This window comes from Acomys russatus, chromosome 26 (assembly GCF_903995435.1).
Source record: "Acomys russatus chromosome 26, mAcoRus1.1, whole genome shotgun sequence".
Classification (NCBI taxonomy): Eukaryota; Metazoa; Chordata; class Mammalia; order Rodentia; family Muridae; genus Acomys; species Acomys russatus.
The window spans coordinates 20,320,891-20,345,603 of record NC_067162.1 but is presented as its reverse complement, the minus strand read 5'-3'; the positions used below and the strand labels follow the sequence as shown (position 1 = coordinate 20,345,603).

At 41.2% G+C, this 24,713-nt stretch overlaps 1 protein-coding gene across 1 annotated transcript in view; it reads right to left on the bottom strand.

Moving 5' to 3' along the window:
• The window catches only part of Nup93 (nucleoporin 93), a 101,697-nt gene that overhangs the window by 57,841 nt on the left and 19,143 nt on the right, over window positions 1-24,713 (bottom strand). Inside the window, exon 3 of the mRNA XM_051169277.1 lies at window positions 12,421-12,538. Coding sequence (XP_051025234.1) covers window positions 12,421-12,538 — 118 coding nt within the window. The remainder of the gene's footprint in view (window positions 1-12,420; window positions 12,539-24,713) is intronic.

Below are 24,713 nucleotides of genomic sequence, written 5' to 3'. Positions count from 1 at the left end.
GTAGCCCCTCATACATCCTTATAACCCACACGGTTGACCCCAAACTTTCACTTAAGAATAAATAAACAGAAATGTAATTTCAAATAAAACAACCAAGAAGCTATCTAAAAGGAAACATCAGGACAAACATTAATAAAGCCACCAGACGAAAGAAGCAGTATAGCACGCTGACATGCGTCTGTGAGCTCGGCATACAGGAGGCTGAAGTAGGAGGAATGTGTGTAAGGCCAATCTTGGCTGGAAAGCAAGACCCTGTCTCACAACAACAACAAAAACAGAAAAACCATGCACACGTGCTATGTGTGAACACACACACACAAAAACCAAGTCAGGCATGGTGGTGGCCTACACTTGTAATCCCAGCATTTGGGAGGCAAACATAGGAGAAACAACAGTATAAAGTTATCCTAGCTACCTAGGTAAGTTGGAGGCTATCCTGAACTACATGGGACCATCTTTCTTTCTTTCTTTCTTTTTTCCTTTAAAGATGTATTTATTTATTATGTACACAGTGTTTTGCCTGTATATACACAGAAGAGAGCACCAGATCTCATTATAAATGGTTGTGAGCCATCATGTGGTTGCTGTGAATTGAATTCAGGACCTTTGGAAGAGCAAGCAGTGCTCTTAACCTCTGAGCCCCTGGGACCATCTTCTTAAAACAAAACAAAACAAAACCAACAAGATCGACAAATAACCGAAAGAACTGGCTCTGTGTCTGCAGAAAACAATGACACGGATGTCACTGTACCAGTCCACCACTTGACGTCCTCTTCAGTAGGCAAGATGTTGAGTTATTTGGGGTGAAATTACATTTGACAGTAGATAGCCCATTCTGATGTCAATTTCTTACACTTTCTTCTGCTATTGCTGTGAACACACACACACACACACACACACACACACACACACACACACACACACACACACACACACACACACCAAAAACAAAAACCTAAGAAAAGGTTTATTTTAGCTCACAGTTCAGGGTACAGTTCAGGTGGTTTGAATGAGAATGGCTCTCTAGGCTCATAGATTTTGAATACTTGGTCACTACAGAGTGACACTGTTTATAAGGATTAGGAGTATGGCCTGGTTAGGAAAGTGTGACAATTGGGGTGGCCTTAGAGGTTTCAAAAAGCCCATTTCAAGCCAGAATCGCACTCTTTTCCTGCTGCCAGCAGATCCAGATGTAAAACTCTCAGCTCCCTCTCCAGCACCATGTCTGCCCTCATGCTACTGTGCTTCCCACCAAAACTGTAAGCCAGCTCTAACTAAATGCTTTTCTTTGTAAGAGTTGCCATAGTCGTGGTGTCTCTTTACAGCAATAGAGCACTAAGACAGTATAGTTCATCACTGCAGAGAAGACAAGGGAGCAGGAGCTTGAAACAGCTGATTTCATCACAACCAGAAAGCAGACGGCGATGAATATGTGCATGTTGGAATGTTCCTGCCCATGATTAAGACAAGTCCCCACGTCCATTAACACGACCAGGATAATACCCATGGGCGTGCCCAGAGGCCCTTCTGCAGGTGTCTCTAGATCCTGTCAAGTTGGCAATTAGTAGTAACCATCGTAAGTTCTAAATAAAAATGAGGCCAACATCGTTGGACCACCTCAAGTACCACAATGAGGGATAAGTGAGTAATGGGCAACACCCACTGAAGACAACATTACACAAATAGCAGGAGTATTCTGATATACTATTACTAGTTCACATAAAACCCTGGCTGGTTTCTTCCCCCCAAATCTTCCAAACTAGGGCAAAGGCCTATCAAGAGTTCCAAATGGTCTGAAGAAGACAGTAAGATGATTCAATGACTGTTCATGAAATCTGTGTCCCTTTTCACATAATGGAATGCTTCTCAATTACAGAACAAAATAAAACACCACATCTTAAGCCAGGCATGGTGGTGCATGCCTGTAATCCCAGCACTTGCAAGGCAGAGGCAGGTGGGTCACTGTGAATTCGACCAGCCTGGTCTACAAAGCGAGTCCAGGACAACGAAGGCTACACAGAGAAACCCTGTCTCAAAAAACCAAAACCAAAACCAAACAAAACAAAAAAGAAAAACCAACCAAAAACCAAAACACAAAAACAACAAAAATCCCACCACATCTTATTTTATAGGTACCTAACAATTATGAGTAATAACAGCCATTTCACACCATCTTTAATTCTTGATGTACTAATTCCTCATCTCTTCTTAAAAACATGCCGATTTTTCTTTTCTCTTTTTGAAAGGCTGGGTCTCACATAGACCAGTCTAGCCTCAACTTCAGTAAGCAGCAGAGGGTGATCTTAAACTTCTGACCCTCTTTCGTCGACCTCTCAGCACTGGGATTATAGATGTGCACCACCAGATCCAGTTTATGTGGTGCTGAGGGTCAACTCCAGCGCCAGGATTTTCCACAGCCCCAGTATCTGATTATCTTGTCCAAATAAACATTTTCAAAATAGTGACTGTTTCAACAACTTTATGAGGCAGTATGTCAGTTCCCAGGTTAGTATTGAACTAAGCAGGTCTTACTGTAATGGTTAAGGTTAACTGCCAACTTGACACAAAATAAAATCATCTGGGGAGACTCAACAAGAAGCTGTCTAGATTATGATGGACTGTGAGCATGTCTGGGTATAACCTTGATTACATTAATTGGTACAGGAAATGTGCCCACTTGTTGGTAGCACTGTTTCCTAGGAAGAGAGTTTTATACTATTTAAGAATGGAGAAAGCACGCTGAGCATTAGCATATGTCCATCAATCTGCTCCCTGGTCTTGCTTATGGGTGTAATGTGACCAGTTCTTCCAAGCTCCTGCCGACTTACATTCCCTGCCAGGATGGTCTGTAACCTGGAGTTGTGAGCCAAACAAACTCTTTTTCTCTTGATTTTGTGACAGTGTTTGATCACAGTGTTTAACTGTAAACACTCCGTGTGCACAGGTCACTAGCCTTTCCTGTTCCCTATTTGGTGTTCTCTTCGTGACTCGGTGGTGTCAGTTTGTATTCACTGTAAGAGCCGGCTGGTCCAGAGGACAATGACACATATGATGTCAGGCATTAATGTCTGCTCAATGTCAACCCCTGTCTCCTAGTAATTTTGCTGTAGATAAATTTTCCTATATTCCGGAATACTTGCAAAGTGGAGAGCTTTGTCTGTGTCTTTAAAATTCAAACACACATAATACCCTTAGGCAGCCAAATCATATTATATGATACAAGATTTCAACATTCCGGCACACTGCCAGAGCTTAATGGCCAGTTAGACACAAAGTAAGGAAATGGGTCTGCATTAAGCCTACAAATAAGTCAACAATCAATAGTGCACTGTTACAGTAAAAATTTGATGTGCCCTTTAAATTGCTTCTAGCATCATCCTTCTAACTCAAGCTGAGCTTCAGAAACAAAACAAAGATGATGAAGCAAGAAGTGGCATACAACCTATTCTGCACAAACACAAAACTTGGCATTCTGAACAAATAGCTGCTCCTGGATTACACACAAGTCTTACTGGGCACCTATAGGGCAGTGGTCTGAGAAATAATAGACCATGCTTTGTACAGTAAATTAAACGGACAGCTCAGCAAGCAAAAAACTCTAGCAAGGAAGTAGTACCTGCAGTATAAACTGGATGGAAGGGTTTGGTCCTCCTAAAACTCACATCTTCTGGTGGCACACGCCTTTAATGCCAGCACTTGGAAGGCAGAGGCAGGTGGATCGCTGTGAGTTCAAGGTCAGCCTGGTCTACAAAGAGCAAGGATACACAGAGAAACCCTGTCTCAAAAAACCAAAACAAAAAGAAAAAAAAACTTAAAAAAAAAAAACAACAACAACAACAATAAAAAACCAAAACCAAAACCAAAACAAAACAAAACAAAACAAAAAAAAACCACCACAACTCACATCTTCCCTCCTCAAATCCATCAGGGCTTTACATAAAGGTTTAGTTGTCTGGCGTTTTCCTCATTCAACATTATTTTACTATTAAGTTTCCTTAAAATTGAGAAATATTTACCATGTTCATTCAAAAGGTAGCACATCTGGGCTAAGAAGATGGCTGGGTGGGTAACAGTGCTTGCTATGCAAGCATGAAGACCTGAGTTCAAATCCCCAGCACCCCCACAAAAATCTGGGTTCAGTCATGCACACACTTCTGCTCTATGTATGCAGATGCATGTACCTACATACATATACAATTTAAATTTTAAAAGGCATACACAATTTAAATTTTAAAATTTTTTTAATTAAAAAAATTGCATATCTTTTTCAAAATATTTAAGGTAGTAAAAATAGATAGGTTATTAAGAAAGGAATAACAGTCCTGAGAATGGAAATATGCTAGTGAGCAGAGAAATGGCCTTAAAACACTTCAACTGCACACTCCAATAGCTTTCTTCCTTCAAACACACCTTGAAAGTCTACTCCTTCACTTTCATTAGCTTAGTCTATAAATGAAATTCAAAACCTAGGGGCTAAGACCACAGTACAGACCTCAGGTCAACTAGCCTTAAGGGTTTTAGGTTCCTATTTGGAGAAGGGAGTTAACAGCAAACATGCATCTGCCTCCATTGGTGGCTGGGAAGATTAAAGGAGAGACTCCAGAAATTGCTGGCATGTAGACACAACAAATGATCAATAAGCCTCAGCTTTGCCACTCTGACGTTAACCACGGTAACACACAGGAATTTAAACTAGCCTTTACCTGTATCTTCCTGTACGGGAGGCACAAGGGAGGAAGGCAGAACTATATCACAATACTCATAGTAGAGGCAAATGAATTTCACTGCAAACAGCTTACTTCCAGTCTATAGAAGGTAAGTGCAAAACCTGAGACCAGAGGCTAAAGACCTGGCTGAGTAGTTAGGCACACTGGCTGCTCTTGCAGAGGACCTGGGTTTGGTTCCCAGCACATGGCAGATTCCAACTCTCTGTAACTCCAATTCCAGGGGATCAGACATCCCCTTCTGGCTTCCATGGGCACCAGGCACACATGTGGTACATAACATATACCATGAAAAACACTCATATACATGAAATAAAAATGAATAAACTGTGAATACAGTTAGAAACTTTTATATTGGCTGTATCTCTACTAAACCTAATTTTTAAAAGCAGAACTTATATTTTACATGTCTTATTTTTTTCCTAGTGATTCTTATTATATTTTATAAAAGTATCAGCTGGATGTGACAGTGCACAAGTAGAGGGTGGAAATAGGTAAATCTGTAAGAGTTTAAGGGTAACCCTAGTCTACAGTGTTACAGATTGGGGGAGGGGCTACAGAGTGAGATCCTGTCTCAATAAACAAACAAACAAACAAACAAACAAACAAAGTGTTTCTAAATCTGAGATAAACGGGGTGAGGGGATGGCCTGGCTTGAGAAGCACTGATTTAAGTAAAAGCAGCTTTTGAAGCTGGTCTGTGGTGGTGCACACCTTTAACCCCAGCCCTCGGGAAGCAGAGGCAGGCGGATCTCTGAGTTCGAGGCCAAGCTGGTCTATAGCATGAGTTCTAGGACAGCCAGGGCTACACTGAGAAGCCCTGTCTCAAAACATTCCACCACCATGGCCCCAAAACTCATACACAAAGCATCTTTTGAATGATTAATGCCCACCACCGTATTTCTTCAACACTGACACATCTAGGACAGCTCAGGGCCTTGTCACAGAAACAAATGTCACTGTAAAGGCTCATAAACCTTCAATGATCCACTAGGTCCTACTTATTTAGAGGCCAGCCCTGTTGTGATAGCCTGATACACACTGAGTGTGGGAGTGCCTAACAGAGGAGACAGTGCTCAGAGAACAGCACACCCACGTACTCTGCTTCCTTGAGGAAATTAAATATGTCATAAACTCCTATGCTGCTCTGCCTGCTTACAGCAACAGCATTTTAAAAAACAATAGAAGAATGTACCTCCGTATACCTCTGTTCATATCATTCCAAGAAATAAACCAAATTAGGCCATAGTGATGAAACTTAGTCAGCAAATCTACAGTCCCACTTAAGAGCTCATTGACCTGAACCTCCCCTTATTTTAGAAATTAAACAGCCCAGTCATGCTTATGTTTTAGTAGACAAGGGCTCTTTCTTATTAATGCTTTGGCAGCTGCTGTGGTGCTCTAACTACACCTCAGTCTCACAACCACTCCACAGAGAAAAGCCTCTGGAATAACTAAAGTGTCACGTGGACCTGCGCCGATCCTGTGACAGCTGCAGGCCATGTCTGTCAGAATCAAAGGCCTAGGTCCAGCATGACTGCAGCAATCTGGACTCAACAATGCTGAGCTTCTCCCACATCTCAAACCCAAATGTAAGCTGGGCATTTGTGAGGCAGGAAAATGTTTTAAGAAGTAACAATACACCTGGTTCTAAGTAACAGAGGTTGCTGCCCTTCCACTCTCAGCTTCCTTCCTCTCAACAAACACGCAGAAGTAAAGGCCTCTCCAGTCTCAGCCTCTCCCTCCATTTCTTCTCATAGTAGGCGCTGGTGGTGGAAACACCAGTAACCTGGGCCCCAAGTTTTGTAACTAGAGAGCCACACTTTGCAACTGCTGTGGGTCAAAGGCACCACCTCAGGCTGCAGCCTGAAAGGCTCTGAACTGAACATCCCCAGATGGAAATAAGATGGATCACAGACCACGTGGCAGCAGAGCAAAGTGGGACATGGGTCAAGGGCTGTCATCTGAGAAGTGCCGTCAATTCCTAGCAAAGCTTTAAATCAAATCATATCCACTCCAGTTTCAAACAGCTGAGAAGATAAAAGGATGTGCTCATTTCTGGTTTCTAATCAAAGTCATTTAAAGATGCTAGACTGAAGATGACAACACATGTTCCCCAGCTCCAAGAGATACTGGCAGGTAAAGAGAGCTAATGAAGGAGGAAGCAATGCTTCAGTGCCAGTTCAAAGGCCCGGCCCAGCCAATACCTATCTGCCCTGCTCTATTCAGATGTTAGATAAATATTTTAGCTGTGGGCTTGTTCCAAAATATTCTAAGAGAATTATTCCAACTTCTTTCTTCTCTAAGGTGGTAATTGATATTCTCCTGCTCACTACAGGATGTAAGAAAGCCCTGGCAAGACAAAACAGTCTGTCATTTCCTGCTTGCTCAGAATGCACTCAGCAGCTATTTGCTTGCTTGTTCTGAAAGCCTTGCATTCAGAACCAAGTTTGAATGGAGAAATAAAAGGACTGAAAATTTATATCCCTGGCTTACAGAAAAGCAGTTTCCACATTTTCCACAAACCTAGTTTGATTCCAAAGGTTACAGTTTTTAATTCCATTCACCAAATAATGTTATTGTACCCTGCCACCAAACCACAATGCCTGCCTTTTCTTTGATCACAAGCAAGCAGGAAAGCATAATCACTGCAGTTCTCCCATGGCAGTATTATTATACTTAACTATAAACACAAAACAGGATGGACATTGGCCTGCCTCTGTGAAGACACTTTTAATTTTTATTATTTACTGGGTTTTGCCAACTGTGAGATTGACACTTGTTCAGGGTTCAATGTCAAGGGCAGCAAATATGTTTGAACAGTGTGAGTATGGAAGCTATTATGTTCATTCATGTGGGGAACAAGGTCTGGAATAGCTCCTGTCCCTGAAACAGAGCTGAGCATAGAGAGATGTAAGCTTTTCTAAATGCAGCTCAGCTGTCACATCCAATCTTGGCTTAAAATGTACCTTGTATTCCAGAAAAGGGTTTCTCTTCAACCGGCAGACCTCAGATACTGCCACCCTCAGATTCATCTGCTAGTGAGCCTTAACAGCACTAACCACACACTGTATTAGGACCAGGAGAGACAGTTGTTTCAAGCTGGGAAAAGACATGGTCCAAACGTCCACTAATGGTCAGAGACAGGAGGTGGCTCAGTAGTTAAGAGCTCTTGCAGAGGACCAGTGTTCAATTCCCAGAACCCACATGGCAGCACAAAGCCATCCCTAACTCCTGTTCCAAGAGACCTGATGCCCTCTTCCGGCTCTGTGTACACAGCACACAAACATACATACAGAAAAAACACTCATACACATAACATAAAAAAATTTTTAAAGCCTCTACAACCTTTAAAGAAAAGGTTACCATGAACTCCCTTAGGGTTGGAAAAAATACAATAAAAGATTAATAAATAGAAATGCTTAACTAAAAACTTCCAACTACAGAGTATATGAAATAGCCTCCTACTACACAACTCATCAATTCACAATTTCCAATCACTTAGTTCAGTTTAGGTCACCAATTGGTACAGAGAACCCTGCTCAAGCATATGAAGTATAGTAGACCATTACTCAGAATTGCAGAACAGATGGTCAGCGTGCAAATGGATGCAGACCTTATGAATGAACCTCAGCCTAAGCTTCCTACCGCAGTTCTGGTGGACATTTCCATGGTGTACATGCTTAGCAGTTAAACTTCTATATACAGATGAAATACAAATAGAACTGGCTGTGGTGGCACATGCTTTAATTCCAACACTGAGAGGCAGAGGCCAGCTTGTTCTACATAGTAAGTTCCAGACTAGCACAGGCTATACAGTGAGACCCTATTACAAAACAGCAGCAACAAAAGTCCTAGAACCCAGCATAAGGGCGCACAACTTATTCCAGCCCTCAGGAAGCTGAGATATGAAGATCTTAAGTTAAGGCTAGTCTGGAGTACAAATAAGTCTGTCAAAACACAAAACACAAAACACACACACACACACACACACACACACACACACACACACACACACACACACAGTGCTAGTATGAAGATGTTGTTTGCCCACTCTGACTATACTTCCCCTCAACTAGAGCACGTTTCCAGCTGTACTAGTTCCACAGAATTAATATTTACCCAGTAATGTTCCCAAAGAGCTGCTACTCATTGTGCCAATCACTCTGGCAAATCCAACACTGTCTCCAGCAAACTGCACAGGGTTTCAGCAACCTGTTCCAAATGCACAATTAGTGAGCAGCACAACTCCTTCTCTTCTTTCATATTTTATATAGTGCCCTAAATGGTAATGTCTCTTTCTCAACATAGAAAAATCAAGAGACAAACTGAAAATAACAATTTGGATGATAAGGGATTATAGCACTGACTCATTTTTAAACTCACAAAGGCATTTAGTTTTTCTTCTCACTGTTTAAAAAATAAACTGAGTGGTCTATGCATACTCTACATTTCTAAGAATGGAAAAAGAAAAAAGAGCAAATATGTTATCAGAAATGCAGTGTGGTAAGGAAATGGCTTAACAAGCATCTTGACACCAATGCTTTGTACATGACATATCAGCTTTTCTGACTCTTAATTTTTTCATGATAATGTATCCTTTATTTAATACCTGCTTTTCTCCTTACTCTTTAAGACATTTTAATCTACTAATTAAGGCAGATAATGAAGTTGGAGGCCAGCATGGGCTAAAGGCTGCATCGAAAACCCTATGACAGAAAGAGAGGGCAGCTTGCTGTTTCTGGTGCTTTATAAGCAGCAGACAATTTGTAACTGAAAAGGTCTGGACTGAAGACTAACACGTTATTGTTTGGTGACTTGTTTGAACAGAAAGGGTAGCACTGAATTCTGGAATCAGGCTGTGTGTAATCAGCCTCACTTCCTAAAAGGCTCCAAGAAAAAGCTGAGGGAGGATGCACTGGTGCTGGCCTTGTTCGCCTAGTCACAAGGACAGCTGGCTATTCCAATACTCTCCATGGGGTTCAGCTGAAGATCTTTTATGGTTTTTAGTGAAGCTTTAACATTTCTGGCACTGTAAGTGTACTGGGTTGAAGAGTTCTCCCCCAAAAGAGATGTTCAAATCATCCTAACCCTGAGCACTCATTAGCATGATCTTCCTTGGAACTAGGGTCTTTGTAGATGTGACTAAATTAAAGCTATCAAGATGCAATTGTCCTAGATTTGTGATGCCCCCAATGAATGCATCGGCCTTTCCCCTTTCAACAGTGCTTCAAGAGATGGATCTTGTGACTGACATGACAATTTCACTCTGACAAAAGAATGACAAGATAGATTGAACACCAGGAAGAAGCTATGAAGACAGAGTGTGAGAAAAAGATGCTGCCACAAACCAAAAAGTAAGAAAACACCCAAACCTGAGGGAGAGGTTTGTTCCCTAGAGCTGAGGAGGGCATGCAATGGTACCAATAATTTGATTGCAAATTTTTAGTCTCAAAACTGTAAAAGAATAAATCCCCCTGCTGCGCGGTGGTAACACACACCTTTAACCTAGCACTCAGGAAGCAGAGGCAGGTGGATCTCTGAGTTTGAGGCCAGCCTGGTCTACAGAGTGAGTTCCAGGACAGCCACGGCAGCACAGAGAAACCCTGTCTTGAAAAACCAAAAAAGAAAAAACGTAAATTCCATTGTTTTAGGGTACCTATTAATATTAGTTTCTGGCAGTTAGGTGCAATTATTCCAATACTGCTTTTATCTAATTCCATTTAGAAATATTATGACCTAACATTGGGAAATGCAGCTCCCATATTATAGCCTATACAGGCTATTTCTGCATAGCCGTTTTGAAATATACAAGCAATGTAGTGAAAAGCTCAGAATAGGACTATGTGAAACCAGTATGTATTCTTATATAATTCATTTTTGTCATTGAAACGTGAAGTCTGCTCAGATCATGGTAAAGATGTGCTATCTGCCCTCCATCCCCCCCCCCCTTTTTTTAAATCAAGACTGAAGTGAGTAGATTTCTGTAAGCCTTGTGCCTGGACTATAAAGCCACTTTGATTAGTCCAGTAGAGTCGACTCAGCAGTCTGTCCTATTACATTATTGCTCTTACACAAGTTTGTAGACCTTCTTTATGATTGTTTCTAAAAAATAAAATCAATAAACAGTTTCAAAAATTCTATTAAGTATCATTCATATGTATATTTAAGTGGCTTCCAAGACGTATTACTGTTGCTGGCGACAGCAACTTTTTAAAAATGCATTCTCAATGCATGCCAGCATCATTGATTAGGACAAAGAAAACAGTAAAAAAACAAGCCATTAGAAACAGAAGGAAATATAATCAATGTTTACCAAACAGAAAAGAGACAGTCTGTATTAAAAAAATGCCTTGTGAGCGTGGAAGCTGGCAAACAATGAGCAGTGAAGTCCCGCCCAGCATCTGTCAGAGGGCCCAGCCCTTCCTTTTATGACAGTGCTCAGGATCTTACAGACGGCTGACACTTTTACTCTGACACTTAGCACAAAGGGTTACCATGTAGTATATTGTCTCCAAAACCCGCACCATTTGAAAACCAAAAGTTCATGTATCAATACGAAAGTCAGTCAAGTAGGATGTAGTGACTCACACCTGTAATTCTAGCACTCTGGAGGCAGAGCAATACGATCACTGCAGGTTGTGGGCCTCCCTGAGCTACATGGTTTCAGATCAGTTATGGCTACATACTGAAACTCTGTCTCAAAACAAAAAAAACAAACAACAAAAAACAACCTACGATGTATATGGTGTGTGAACAGGAAACAGACCACCAGCTATACCTAAAATCAAGCAACTGAAGATGTTCCATTTTACTATTATCCACAGCTAAAACACATCAGAAGAAAAAGTAAAAGGAGGACCACTCAATGCGAACAGTGGCACTGCTCTAACCAGGCTCCAGTATGACACTTCTGGACTTCTAAGGGTAGTGATATGCAGTATTAATCTAAGCTAAGCTCATAGAGAACACAAGTTATCACCCAATTTCTTCCTGGCATTGTCTTTGTGGTACCTGAATCCTTCTTATTGCAAAGGAAATTGGGGCAGGTGGTGGAACAGTCCCAACTACTCAGGCTTGGGAACCATGAGCCCAGGAACTTGTGCAGAGTGGGTCCCATCTCGAGCAAACAAACAAAACCAGGAGCAGGTAACCAGTGCAAACAGCACAGCTCGGCATGCCACACAGTACTTTTCTTTCCAACACTGAACTAATCAAACCATGAGGTTTCTGCTTAACAATTTTACAGCAGCTCTGATTAGATTAAAACATCAGCCAGCAGCTAGTGGACTGTGGGGCCCAATGAGTCTGGGGTGCTCTATTAGGCCATTTCCTGGTACCACTAATGCAGCCAAATACTTCCTGAAAATCACTGAGTCGATTTCAGTAAGTAGTACTTTAAGTTCCAATACAAGCAAGACACAAAAAGAAATGTTAACAACAAATAGTACAATTATCTGAGATCTAGTAAAGAAAGCAAGAGAAACTTAACAACTCCTGTCTTTGTACCTTGGACTAAGCCCAAGTAAGAAAGTAAAATCATTCTCCCTGGATCTCCAAACCAGAGTGTCCTGGTAGTTAGTTTTTTGGGCTTTTTTGTTTTAGTTTCTGGGTAAGAAGAAAATTAACGAAGAACATAGCATTCACTCAGCTAGTGAAGAAAGGGCCAAGGCCTACAGCCTGGGTACAACCCTTACCTGAATGTCCGTGTCCTTCACAGGTTCAAGGGGTTCAAAAGTGGTGGCTGCGCTCAGGCTCTCCAGTCTCTGTGAGATGTGGGATATGTCAAGTCCTCGTGACCCAAGAAGAACTGATCTACACGGGGATGTAGGACAGGAAGAAAACAGAGGGAAAGCAGTATTAGGTTATCTAATACATGCCATAAAGTAATAGAGAGCTATTTTCATTCAAAGCCTCCTATCTTGGAGTAGGAGGCCACAGCAAATGGCAGAGCACCTGACTGAAAAGCTTTCCATTTTCTGGACAGATGTTTTTATATGGCTGCTTTCTTACCTCCCCACAAAGATCTATGGACTGAAACTGCAGACAACACTGCATTTGGGAGTAAGATATCCAAACTAGTAACAACTGACTTAGAGGAGGACCTCACTTCAGAATGAAACAATGGCAACACCACCATAAGCTAGTCAGCTCCAACTACTTCCGGGAAACCCAGGAGATAGATACAATTATTCACCCCTATTTTGTAGATGGGAAGCTAAGGTCTGACTTGTCCGAAGTCACAGAGCCAGGACATGGAGGACATATGTGATCAATCTAGCCTAGCTCTAGAGCACAAACTCTACACCAGCATGCTATGCTTAACTGCTTCTGGAAGAAAAGCCAGTAAAGCACATTTTATCATGAGGAAACTGCCTGGGGCAGCAGGTAACCAGCTCAGGAGCAGTCAGACCAGAATCAGAGGCTAGCTCTGCACGGCTTGTCTTTAAAATCCAGGTCCCATGCTGGTACACCTTCACATCACCTCTTACTCAGCCAAGAATACAGCAAGCCATTTTCTGAAAAATAAATACTCCTCAAGAGAAACAGAAATACAGCCAAGTTCATTTCTCCTCACCTAGGCAGCAAAACAATAAACAAAAAAACTAAACAAATAAATAAATAGTCCAGTATGATGCTGTACATCAGTTAGAAAGGCTAACCCAGGAAGACTGTACGCTCCAAGCTACCTTGGGCTACAGGAGAGCCCTTCTCTCAAAAATCAAAACAAAGGAACAACAAACCTTCCTAACACCTAAAGTTTTTTAAAAGAAAGAAATCTGGGCAAGTTAGGTCAACTTTCTTGTTAAGATCTATTCTAATTTTTATTTATAGATGTGTGTATATGTACATGCACATAAGTGTGCCATGTGTGCACCAGTCCCCAGGAAGGTCACCAGATTCCCTGGAGCTAGATTCACAGACCACTTGACATAGGAGCTGGGAAGCAAACACAGGTCTTCTAGAGAGACAAGCAGTGCTTTTCATTTCTAAGTCATTTCACCAATCCCTTTTTATGTGTGTTTTTGTTTTTGCAAGCCTTGCTTTAAACTCTAGATACAGAGCCAGGCGTGGTGGCGCACACCTTTAATCCCAGCACTCGGGAGACAGAGGCAGGCGGATCGCTGTGAGTTCGAGGCCAGCCTGGTCTACAAAGTGAGTCCAGGATGGCCAAGGCTACACAGAGAAACCCTGTCTCAAAAAAACAAAAAATAAATAAATAAATAAATAAATAAACTCTAGATATAGAAAATGTACCTCTGTGCCCATCTAGTTAGATTTTCTTTTTAGATTACTATTTTTGTATTATGATTTGGTACTCCCAAAATGTCACCAATAAAGTACATTTTCACCCTGAGTAAGAAACTAAAAAGCCAGGCCAAATGAGAACCAAGATGACGATGGTGATGGAGGAACAGGAAGGGGGCTGCTGCTGCTACAGAATCTGGGACCACACATAACACCTAAGAGTATAAATCAAGATTTTCAATACCAACCTAACAGCTCTCTCAAAGAAGAAAAATGGGTCCCCTGTGCTTAGCTGTATTCTAGTAAAGACAGTACATCCCTGTAGATTCTTAATTCCTTACGTCACCATCCCTGGGCTTCCCTTCTAAGCTAACATCTCTGATAGACAGCCTACTTCTCTCTCTCAAAAATCCTTACTCCTTACCTTGCTTCCACAGTGCTTCTTAATCCTGGCTGCATATCAGGACCATCTACATAAAGACCTGTTCCCACTACTCTTGGGCAAAGCTGGGAGTAGAGTATTAGTATAAAATGCTCTCCTTCCTTTCAGAGCAGTTCTACTGATACAAGTGTGCATACCACAAAACTCACCAGTTACGGTGTACGTACAATTCAGTAATCTTAGTATACGCATATAGAGAAGTATGCAACCACCACTACAGGCAATTTTAGAGTATTTTCATCATCCCCAAAAGAAATCCCAATCATGAGAAATACTTCCTTATTTTCCCTCATGAGACCCTGACAATGCACATAAACAACAGAGTTTTGGGTGACTGGAGCCTTTCTCTTAGTGTAATGCTTTTGAGGCTCATCTATCTGGGGAAGATATTAAGACCATTATATTTTATATCATACTTCATTTTATGTATCCATTACAATCCGTGGGCATTTAGGCTGCTTCCAAGGTTTTTACTGTTAAGAAAAATGTTTCCCAGAACACCTACACACAAGTTTTGAATTAATGTTTACATTTTCCTTTGGTCTATACTTCAGAACAGAGCTGCTGGGTTAAACCAGAATTCTGTTGAGTCTTTTGGGGAACTAAGACCATTTTCCAAAGTAGCCACACTATTTTACATCCCACTAGCAACATACAATTCCCGCATCCTCACCTTTAAGACTATACTATCTTGTCAGTCCGCCTTTTAGGGTTTTCATAAAAATGATTAAAATACATAAAATTAAAATATTGTATTTCTTTGTATCTATCACTTAGCTTCAACATGATCAATCCTGTCCCACCTGTCCTATTTTCCTCCAGCACTATGATTATTCTGAAGTAGATTATAGTACATTCATTGTTTCATTATTTGGAAATATTTGTTTGTCTGAATGAGTGTTAAATAAGATCTAAATATTTTTTCAGTATAGGCTTTTTCCTCCATCTTATTTTTTTTTTTTCCTTCAAATTTCTTTGTAGAAGAGTTTGGGTGTGCCCTGTAAAACAATGTAACTCAGATTTAATCTTAAGAATCACCTGGCTTGTTAGCTGGTTTTGATTCAACAGCTCTGATAGAGCCCGATGCTCTTCACTTCGAAAAGCCTGTGGTTGACACTAGTTATTGATATGAAGAGTACACTCATAGAAGCGAAGATTAATTCAAGCAAGTGCTAAAGGTCTCATTATAGGCACTTGCCACTGTTTTGTTGCTCTGTGTTCTGGTCACACTTCCATCAAGTGGTATGGAATGTCTGCAGACACTGATGCCCATTGCTTAAACTCTGCTGTTTCTTATGGGTTTAAAGTCTACTACCACCTTTATAAATTCTGTCGTCATCAACTATGTGATCACCCTGAGCAGGTTTACTAGTATCCTTCAACGTGACTGATTTTATTTTGGTATAATTAAAAACTGAAACACTATTGATGTTTCAACCTACTGCATTTTTTAGGTTTTTTTGTTTTGTTTTGTTTTTGTTTTTTAAAGATTTATTGTTGTTAGTTCATCTGGTGTTCTGTTTATTCAGATGCTAAATTCTGAGCCCCAAGATCTGGCTGTAGTCCAGATAAGTGCATTCTCACTGAACTACGTTATGTAAACTTTGCTCCCTAATTATCTTTGTTGGTTAATTAAAAAGCTAGACAGCCTATAGCTGGGTAGAAGAGAGAGAGGTAGACAGAGCTTCAGTTTCTGGGTTTGGGTTCTCAGGTAGGCAACACAGAGGAGGTGAAAACGGAGGAAGTCACCATGGGGCAAGATGGACCATGAGCACATGGCCATGAGGGCTGGCCTGATGGAGCAGAAGGAACCCAGACAGGACAAATATTTGCAAGTAATATTGGGGAACAGGGCTGGCAAATAGCAAAATAGCTTAGAGGGTTGATATCTGGACAACTTTAATACTTTAAAGCTTAATATAAATCTTATAAGTCTCTGCCTTTTATTCAGGAACTAAATGGTCTAAAGTGGGGTAGAGCCCCTAATAGATAATTAGAAGCAAAGGGGGGCATAGCAAATTCCTCCCAAAATAATTTTACTTCAATTTATTTCTATCTTGTATGTATGGGTGTTTACCTGCACGTATGACTGTACACCACCACATGTGTACATGAGACTGCAAGGCCAGAAGAGGGTGTAGGATCCCCTGGAACTAGAGCTGAGCTGCTGCCATATGGGTGCTGGGTTCTCTGGAAGAGCAGCTGGTGCTCCTAAATGCTGAGCCATCTCTCTAATTTCCTATGCATTCCTCACCCTTCTGATGCTCAACTTATCTCACCTTTGGCCAGAAGCCTCAAGTTTGTTTCTAAGTTTTAAAGTTGATTTTTATTGTATTTCTGTGTTGGTGTAGATAGGGGTGTGTGTTTATAGTGCTGGAGATAAAAACCCAGGACCTTAAACACATTAAACTCACCATGTATCTGAACTTTCTTCTGAGTTCTTTCTATTTTTTTGGTTTTGTTTTGTTGTTTCTTTCAAGACAGGTGTCTCTGGGTAACAGCCCTGGCTGTCCTGGACTTTGTAGACCAGGCTGGCCTCGAACTCACAGCGATCCGCCTGCCTCTGCCTCCCGAGTGCTGGGATTAAAGGCGTGCGCCACCACGCCCGGCTCATTCGTCTTTTTCATTGGTAACATTTTGTCTGTTTACTTTCTATATTATATTAGTCATGCCTTTGTATTTCCTGTGTGTGATGCTTTGACATTTGCTGACACTATGGGACTGTCCCTCTCAAGGAATCCAATTCCTGAAAGGTACCAAACAGCGGTACCAAACAGCTCCACTGCAAACACATCTTTCCTAACCACACTAGTAGCGGTGGTTCAATGAGAATAGCTCCTATAGGCTCACATGTTTGAATGCTTGGTCTCAGTTAGCAGAGTTGTTTGGGAAGAGTAGGAGGTGTGGCCTTGTTGAAAGAGGGAGGAGTGTCTCTGAGGGTGGGCTTTGAGGTTTTAAAACCCCACACCTTCTGCCTGTGGACCTGGATGCAGCTCTCAGTTACAGCTCCTGTGCCATACCTGACTGCTGCCATTCAGCCCACCATGGTGGTCATGGACTAACCCTCTAAAACTGCACACAAGCCTCCACTTAAATGGTTCCTTTTATAATTTGCCTTGGTCAAGGTGTCTTCTCACAACAGTCATATCCCTAAGACACCAATCAATCCACCTATGACATTCCAATTATCTCCTTCATCGGATTCTCACAGGTAATCAGATCGTGTGGCACAATACTCCTTTCCCAACCACGCCAAAGACAAGTACCAGGTACTAAAGACAGCCCCTGTACCTTACAGCCTACTAGATATCCTCGCCCCAACCAACTCTAAACATATTTAACCTGTCCTTCTATAGAAAGCACAATGAGAGGCCGTGCCCTTGCTCTATCTGCCTCTTGGCTGGGTTTGGGCTTTAATGCCAAAAGACACAATCCTATATAACCATAACCCTAAATGGCAAAATTTCAAAAGATCAAAATACCAAAAATATAATTCTGGGAAAATTAATTTAAAAATTAAAAATATTTATTGGAGTCAGGCATAATGACACATAGGTACATACCTGTAATCCCAGCAATTGGGAGGTAGAGGCAGGAGGATCAGATGTTCAGGGTCACCTCCCTTCATTGAGCTTGAGGTCACTCTGAGCTATGTGACTCCTTATCTCAAAACAACAAGCACAAAAGGCATTATTTGTCTGTGGAGAGAGAGGGGGGGGGGGTTGTTGCTGTTGTTTTGTTTCTTGAGACAGGATCTCTCTATTATACAGCCCTGGCTGTCCTGAAACAAACCCAGGGTCCCCATCTCAACTGTGAGAGGGAGACTCAGATTGATTTTGTGTGTGTGTGTGTGTGTGTGTGTGTGTGTGTTGCAGGGGATGTGCCTTGGTCATGGTGTCTCTTCACAGCAATAAAACAGTGACTAAGACAAACTGTTAAGAACAAAACTATAAAAACAAATTAATAGCATTTTATTCATGTATCACTATAAATCTGTAAATGGTAACTGGTACACCCTGCTGCTGCTGCTCCTCCTCCTTCCTCCGTGTCTCTCTCTCTCTCTCTCTCTCTCTCTCTCTCTCTCTCTCTCTCTCTCTCTCTCTCTCTCTCTCTCTCTCTCTCTCTCTCTCCCTGGCTGTCCTCAAACTCATTCAGTAGACCAGGCTGGCCTCAAACTCAGAGATTCACCTACCTCTGGACTAAAGGTGCGACCACCACTCTGCAGTGCACCCAGCTTCATAACTGCAGTCACATGAAATAGCATGATGGATAACCTATTTTTTTTTCTGCTTGTTTTTTAAAAATGTATTCTGTGATATACACCAGCACAAGCATCTCCTAGGAGGTCTTCCCTTTGGGCACAGAGATATAAATCCACTCTGCGCCACACTCATATACAAACCACAGATTTGGCAGAAATAACACCAGCAATCAAACTAGCACCATTGCCTGAGTGCCTCTCTTCCTACCACGCACATAATTATTTCTGAGGCAGTTAGAAGCTGCTGGCTTCTTCAGGCATATGTGGCTTTCATTTATTAAAACCTCCTGGAATTTTATCAGCTGGAAGGAATGTAAATGCTGATGGATGATGCATTTTTAAATTAAAGTTCCCATCCTCACTGTCCTGCAGGCCAGCCCTTTCTACAGAGCTCGGCGTTGCACCTCTCTCATAGGCAGCCTTTCTAACCACCAGAATTACAGTCTGGAGAACTTTGGATTTCAAGATCTCAACATTTGAGATCATAGCATTTTGGATCAGGTCCTTCAACATTATTACCAGCTGGCTCCCAAACAATTCCAGTACTCACTTGAGTGGGCCTACATGGTGAATTATGCATCCTGCATCTAGGGAATCTGGGGTGGGGGAAACACTTCCTTCGTTACAGTCATTTCTAGGTCTGCTTTAACCATGTTCAATTAGGACAAATTTTAGACATTATTAAAGTAATTCCTAAAATAAATAAATAAATAAATAAAGTAATTCCTTTTTTAAAATCAGCAAATATGTACATACATTAGTATCACTAACTCTTTTAAAATAGCTTGTGACACAATCCTCTTACTACAATCCATCCATTGAAAATATAATACTTAGTGGAGATTTTTCTAAGTACACTCAGAGTTATCCAACCATCACTATAATCAATTTCAAAACATTTTCAATGACCCTAAAAGAAAACCTACTCTTACCCAGGCACACACCTATAAACCTAGCTCTCTGGGAGGCAGAGGTGGATCTCTGTGAGTTCGAGGCCAGCCTGGTCTACAAAGTGAATCAGGATAGCCAAGGCTACACAGAGAAACTGTCTCACAAAACCAAAGCCAAAACCAAACCAAACCTACTTTTCAGTAATCATTTCCCATTTCCCTGGCAGCCCTCAATTATTTATTTATTTTCTACAGATTTGCCTATTCTGGGCACTACTCATAAACAGAACTATATAATATGCAATCTTTCGTAACCAGTTTCTTTTACTTATATTTTTAGGGCTATGCAAGGCATATATTAAATCATATTTAATGGCCTTTCTTGCCAAGTCATATCCCATTACATAACTACGCCACATTTTCTGCACATGTTCATCAGCTAGGGAACATCTGCCATTAAAACTCATATACAAGTTATGTGTAGACACACGTTTACATCTCTGGATATATACCTATAAACAAAGTCACTGGGTTATATGGCAACTATATTAACTCTGGATCATCATGGAAAAGGCATAACCACTTTACATTCCCACCAACAGTGCAAGAAGGATTCACCCAGGTTCACTTCAACTTCATGCACACTCTCACCAACACTACTCCATCTTCTTAATTAGAACCATCCTGGAAGTGGTACCACAATGTGGTGTGGACATGTACTTCTCTGATAGGTAAGGACACTAAATATTTTCCCATTTACTAACTGGACAATAATCTTAAGCCATTTTAAAATTAAGCTGTCTTTTTATGAATAAATTATAAAAAGCTAAAAAGAACTAAAACAAAGCATGGGCCAGTGGAATGGTTTGGTGTGCCCACTCGAGGCACCTGAAGCCACTCTTGACCTGAGTCTGACTCCTGGCAAGCTGTCCTCCGACTTCCACACAACGTATGTGCATGCGTGTTCCACCCATGGGCGTGCGCACACGCACACACACACAGAGAACTTTTTAAAAGTCTGAATATAAGTTCTTCAGCAATTAAATCAATAAATAAACATCAAGAATTTTTTCCTAAGACATATTTCTTTCTTGACGGCTGGCTGTGAAGCACAAATGCTTCGCTTTGATAAGTTCAACTGATCTGTTTTTGATACATATCCTATTGGCCTAATACCCTAGATAGCTCTGCCAAATCTAAGGTCAGAAATATTTGTTGGTTTGTTTTGAAACCCACGTGGCCCAGACTGGCCTTGAACTTTCTGTGCAGACAGGATACCTTTAAACTTCTGACTCTCAAGCCACCACCTCTAGAGCTCTGGCTGATATTACTAGCATGTGATAACTAAGTCCTATTGCTGTGAAGAGGCACCATGACCAAGGCAAGTTATAAAAGAAAGCATTTAGCTGGGAGCTTTCTTATGGTTTCAGGTTCGTTCCATGACCATCATGGTAGAGAGTGTGGCAGCAGACAGGCAAGCATGAACTTGGAGCTTACATCCAGATCTGCAAGCAGAGAGAACCTGGGCTTGATGGGGGTTTTTTAAATCACCTTTAAAAAAAAAAAAAAAAAGATTTATTTATTATGTATACAGTGTTTGGCCTGCACACCAGAGCCAGAAGGGGACACCAGATCTCATCATAGATGGTTGTGAGCCACCATGTGGTTGCTGGGAATTGAACTCAGGACCTTTGGAAGAACAGCCAGTGCTCTTAACCTCTGAGCCATCTCTCCAGCCCCCAAAATCACCTTTTTTTTAAAAAAGTTATTTATTTACTATATATACAATGTTCTGCCTGCATGTGTGCCTGCCTGCCAGAGAGGGCACCAGATCTCATTATGGGTGGTTATGATCCACATGTGGTTGCTGGGACTTGAACTCAGGATCTTTGGAAAAGCAGCCAGTGCTATTTACCTCTGAGCCATCTCTGCAGCCCCAGGGTTTTTGAAATCTCAAAGCCTACCCCCAGTGATACATTTCCTCCAACAAGGCTATACCTCCTAATCCTTCCTAAATAGTTCCCCAACTAAGGACCAAGCATTCAAATATATGAACCTATGGAGGCCATCCTATTTAAATTACCACAGCCACCAAACTCTATGTGACTCTAGGGATTGAACTTGTGCATACTACCTAAACTCTTGACCAAGTGGGCTACACCCCTATCTCTTGATGTCAGGAAAATTTATGCACACATTTTCTTCAAAGAGTTTTAGTTTTAGTTTTGACTTTCATGCCTATATTCCAGCTGGAGTTAATATTTGTATACAGAGTGAGATAGGGGCCAACTTTATTCTTTTGCATAGACATCCAGTTACCAGTACCCCAACCTCATTTGTTACAATGACTACTCTTTCCATGTTCAATGGTTTGAACACCTTTATTGGGGGAAAAAAAAAAATCACAACCAAATAAACTTTCTAGACTCATAATTCTAGAATGACAGCAGTTATATTTTAGTAGGAGGAAAGGAAAATTCAATATTCTTATAATTGTTTTAAGATTACAGATACTACATACTACTGATTTTTAAGAAGATTCATGTGTATGAGGGGTTTGCCTGCTTGTATATATGTGTACCACATGAGTGTCTGGTGCCCACAGAGGCCAAAGGAGGGTGGCAGATCCCTTGGAGCTGGAGTTGCAGACAGTTAGGAGCCATCATGTGGGCACTAGGAATGAACCCAAATCCTCTAGAAGAAGAGCCAATGCTCTTAATCACTGAGCCCCATCTAGGACTTATAATTCTATCCCAGCAATCTATTTATCAATCCTTATGCCACACAATCTTGATTAGTGTGGGTTTTTTCGTTTTGTTTTGTTTTGTTTATAAATACAGAGTCATTATGTAGCCCAGGTTGGTTTTGGAACTCACTATGCCTCAGCCTTCTTAGTGCTGAGATTGTAGATATGGATGACCACACCTGGTAATTACTGTGGCTTTCTAGTAAGTTTTGAAATTAAGCGTCAATCTCCTTTTTTTCCTGTCTCTTAAAGATTATTTTGGGGACTGGAGAGATGGCTCCGAGCACTGGTAGCTCTTCTAGAGGACCTGGGTTCAATTCCATGGGCAACAGGCATATACGTGGTACACAGACATGCATACAGATAAAACAACCATACTCATTAAAAAATTGTTTTGGCCTTGCAAGAGTTCTTGTATTTTTAGATCATTATCCTAATTTTTTAAAAAGGGGCCAGCTGGGAAGCTGAAAATTCATCTTTTTTCTTTATTTTGTTTTTAATGTGCAGAGTATTTTGCTTACATATATGTTTGTGTACCTTTTATATGTCTGGTGCCCTTGGAGGCAAAAAGAGGGCATCAGATTCCCTGGAAGTGGAGTTAACAACAGACGGTTGTGAGCCACCATGTGGTTGTTGAGAATTGAACCCAGGACCTCAGAAGAGCAACCAATACTCTTTTTTTTTTTGTTTGTTTGTTTTTCGAGACAGGGTTTCTCTGTGTAGCCTTGGCTGTCCTAGACTTGCTTTGTAGACCAGGCTGGCCTCGAACTCACAGCGATCCGCCTGCCTCTGCCTCCCGAGTACTGGGATTAAAGGCGTGCGCCACCACGCCCGGCTGAGCAACCAATACTCTTAACCACTGAACCATCTCTCCAACTTGGGAAGCTGGGACTGTACAGAATTGTTGTTGAATGTGTAGCTCAACGCGGGGGGGGGGGGGGGGGGGGGGGGGGGGAATATAACCTCGTCCAATCCACTAACACAGGGTAGCCTTTACCTGCTTTCTTAGATAAAAGGAAAAAGCACTACACACACCCTTTTGTTGTTGCTGCACTAGGGACCAACTCTAACCTTTCCCAGGCTAGCTGTGCATTCTACTACTGAACTACATTTCAGTACTTTACTTTTCTCTACCTTGAACTGTTTACCTAATAACCTGTCCTGGATTCAATCCATGCTAGTATGTAGATTACTCCTTGGTACTACTGAAAAATATCCAAGTATACAAACTTGTCACATCTGTTCAGTTAGCTATGTCAAATAAGGCCACAATGAATCTTTGCACACAGACTTTTCATATTTTTGTTACTAGGTCTTTGGGACAGATCCCCAGATACAGAATAGCTAGATAAATTTTGCTAGTTATTTCCTAATTAAATCTCACAGTACTACACCTTCTTCCAGTGAGGAGAGTGGCTATATCAACTGTTTGGCATTTTGGAAAATGCCAAAAGGGATTTTTGCTGACCAAGCTGAACTTGAATCTAGTTGTCTTTTTACTGTCTGATCTTGCTGAGTTAGAGACTGGACATGACACTGCTTTCACAGGTTCACACCACATTAAATTACGGCATTGTACCTGATAAACACAGAGTGGCCAGAAAGACACTTAGTAAAATTATCAAAGCAAATGATTATTTATTATGCAGCTTCGGCCAAACTATGCTATATATGCTTTGCATGTAAAAGATTAGACAAATTAATAACAAAAGTTACATTGGAAATGGGACAATACAATGGACGGGATAACAATTGAGATGTAATGCGAATAAATTAATAAAATATATTTTTAAAAAAGTTACGTTGGAGGATAAAGTTAGAGGAAGAGAGTGGTTGTTATCTTTTTCTTTGTACATCTGCAGGTTGTTTGGCTTTGGTTTTTTTTTTTTTTGTTTTTTTTTTTTTTTTTTTTTTTTTGGTTTTTCAAGACAGGGTTTCTCTATGTAGCCTTGGCCATCCTGGACTCACTTTGTAGACCAGGCTGGCCTCGAACTCACAGCGATCCGCCTGCCTCTGCCTCCCGAGTGCTGGGATTAAAGGCATGCGCCACCACGCCCGGCTGCGTTTGGCTTTGGTTTTAATGGAAAAGGCCACTGATTTACTTCTGCTGAGAAATGTGGGAGGCAAGTGATGATGGACAATCACAGGCACTGTTAATACTCTGCATTTTCATGGAAATATATACAAGTATTCATTTATTACTCACACAGGAGTTAGTGAGATTTTTTTCTTTAAGAAACAGACAGTAAACATTTCATAGGCCATATCATCTGTTGCAATCACTCAGCTCTACAATGCAAAAATAAGCCACATAGTCAAATCCAGTAAGACATAACAGGCAGCAGCCTCATGGGTCACAGTCTGAAAACCCGTTTTATATATGCCAGGCATACTCTTTATGT